The sequence below is a fragment of the Trypanosoma equiperdum genome (genome assembly GCF_001457755.1).
Source record: "Trypanosoma equiperdum strain OVI genome assembly, contig: ctg_1574, whole genome shotgun sequence".
NCBI lineage: Eukaryota > Euglenozoa > Kinetoplastea > Trypanosomatida > Trypanosomatidae > Trypanosoma > Trypanosoma equiperdum.
The window spans coordinates 8454-10202 of NW_027123587.1; the positions used below are offsets into that span (position 1 = coordinate 8454).

The 1749-nt window shown below is 44.7% G+C and overlaps 1 protein-coding gene across 1 annotated transcript; it reads right to left on the bottom strand.

The window, feature by feature from the left end:
* Positions 1-201: 201 nt before the first annotated feature.
* On the bottom strand, positions 202-1215 carry TEOVI_000477800 (RNA polymerase subunit, putative; the record flags this gene model as incomplete). The annotated part of the gene is made up of 1 exon (XM_067222155.1): positions 202-1215. One exon carries the CDS (start codon positions 1213-1215, stop codon positions 202-204), a length of 1014 nt encoding a protein of 337 aa, XP_067078256.1.
* Positions 1216-1749: the final 534 nt, after the last annotated feature.

The following is a 1749-nucleotide window of genomic DNA, read 5'->3' on the forward strand; positions in this document are numbered from 1 at the left end:
GATGATTTACAAGGAAAGTTCGTATTAGTTAAACCCATGGTATTTTACTCAAAGCGACATCCTCATTAACGTAGAAACAGGAGCATCGCAAGGTAACCCGACGCTTGAATTATGAGTAAACAAGCAGAGGAGTTACCACGAAAAGTGTACGGATGTGCGTGCGAATATGTACCCCCATGTGGTGAGACTTCGCAACGTCTTTCAATTCATCACGAACTTGAGATCGTCCTCCGCGCCTTTGGTGTCCATAATGTCTTCATTCACCACAACGGGTGCAGTTGGTGCATCACCAATAGGTCGGGTTTCCACTAAATCTCCGGGAACAACCCTCTCAGCGAGACATTCGTGCACGCGCTGGAGTTTACGACGCAGCACATCAACCGCATCTCTTATTAACTGAAGTACAGGAAGGACGCCAGTAGTCTCCACTGTGAATGTAAAGTTATAATGCCCACGTGCATCTTTCTTGGGACGCGCGAAGACAAGTGGCTCAGTGAAGGAGACAACTGACGGCTCCTTCAACAAACACTCCTCGCATAACTTATTGACGTCAATGTGGCCCGCGTGCCCTTCTCCATTACTCTCAGCAATGGAATGTGGACGATGGACACAAGACCGCATCCACTGCCGAAGTTGTTCAGGGTCAAGACTAGAAATCACATCTTTATTTAATATCACCTCCGGTTCGTAGTGCATCGAAACCGTAGAAACTGGCATAAACTTGGCGTGTGTTTTGGCAATACTTTTTCGGATTAGCACGCGGAGATTAATTTCCTGCGAGCGACCCAACGTTAACAACCAGACACCACGTTCCTCTGAACTCACGGGGTAAACCCCTTCGTCGTCAATTTTAAGAGAATCTGCGAAAACTTGCAAACTGTGTTGGTTTGAAGGGCAGCGAACCTTCAACTCTCCTGTTATTTGACATTCAATACAACCAGTCCCACCGCACAGGCAGTCGTGAAAAAACTGCATCTGTTTTGCCCTCTTAGAGTAAAGGGGCACAAGGCCGATTCGGTGCGCAATCATTTCATCAGGAAGGACCGATGTGTTTTGAATTATGGTCACAGATTCCACTCCCAGTACTGGAACCTCTGCCAGAAGCACGCGTCGCAGTCCGTTGGCAAATGAATTGTCGACTTCGTTTAGTTTAAACACCAACGTTTCCCCAGCTGAGTGCTCATGTCTCTTGCAGTCTACAATCGTCACCTTCATACGTGAGGTGGCACCGTCAAAAGGGCCTCGAGGGAATTTCTTTTTTTTCTTCTTCTTTCGCTATCACCACCTCCAAATAAATAAATCAAAATCAAGGTGAAGCAAAAGCAGGTAAAAAAGTTTATTAAAAATAAAATGAAATGAAAAATGAAATTGAGAGCGGTAATTGAATAAAAACAAAAGTACAACAGGCAACGCCACCAACCATAAATTTGTAATTGCTCAAGTGGAAGTTGCATGATCATGGGCATGCATGCACAACAACATATCTTTTATTGATTTTGACAGTGCTCAACCGGGAAGCGGATATGCAAAGCAGCTCTAGTAACTCAACAAACGAATCAAAGGCCGAAAAAAGAAAAAAAGAGAGCGGTGAGGGAAATCGTAAACGAAATATCAAAGGGAGGGAAGAAGGAATCACAGAGAAGAAAAAAAAAATACACGACACCGCAACGAGCTCCATGACACAACAAGACGGGAGCTTCCCCTCCCTATTGTTCAGTTAACACAAATAGTTCATGCCTTTTCCTTGAT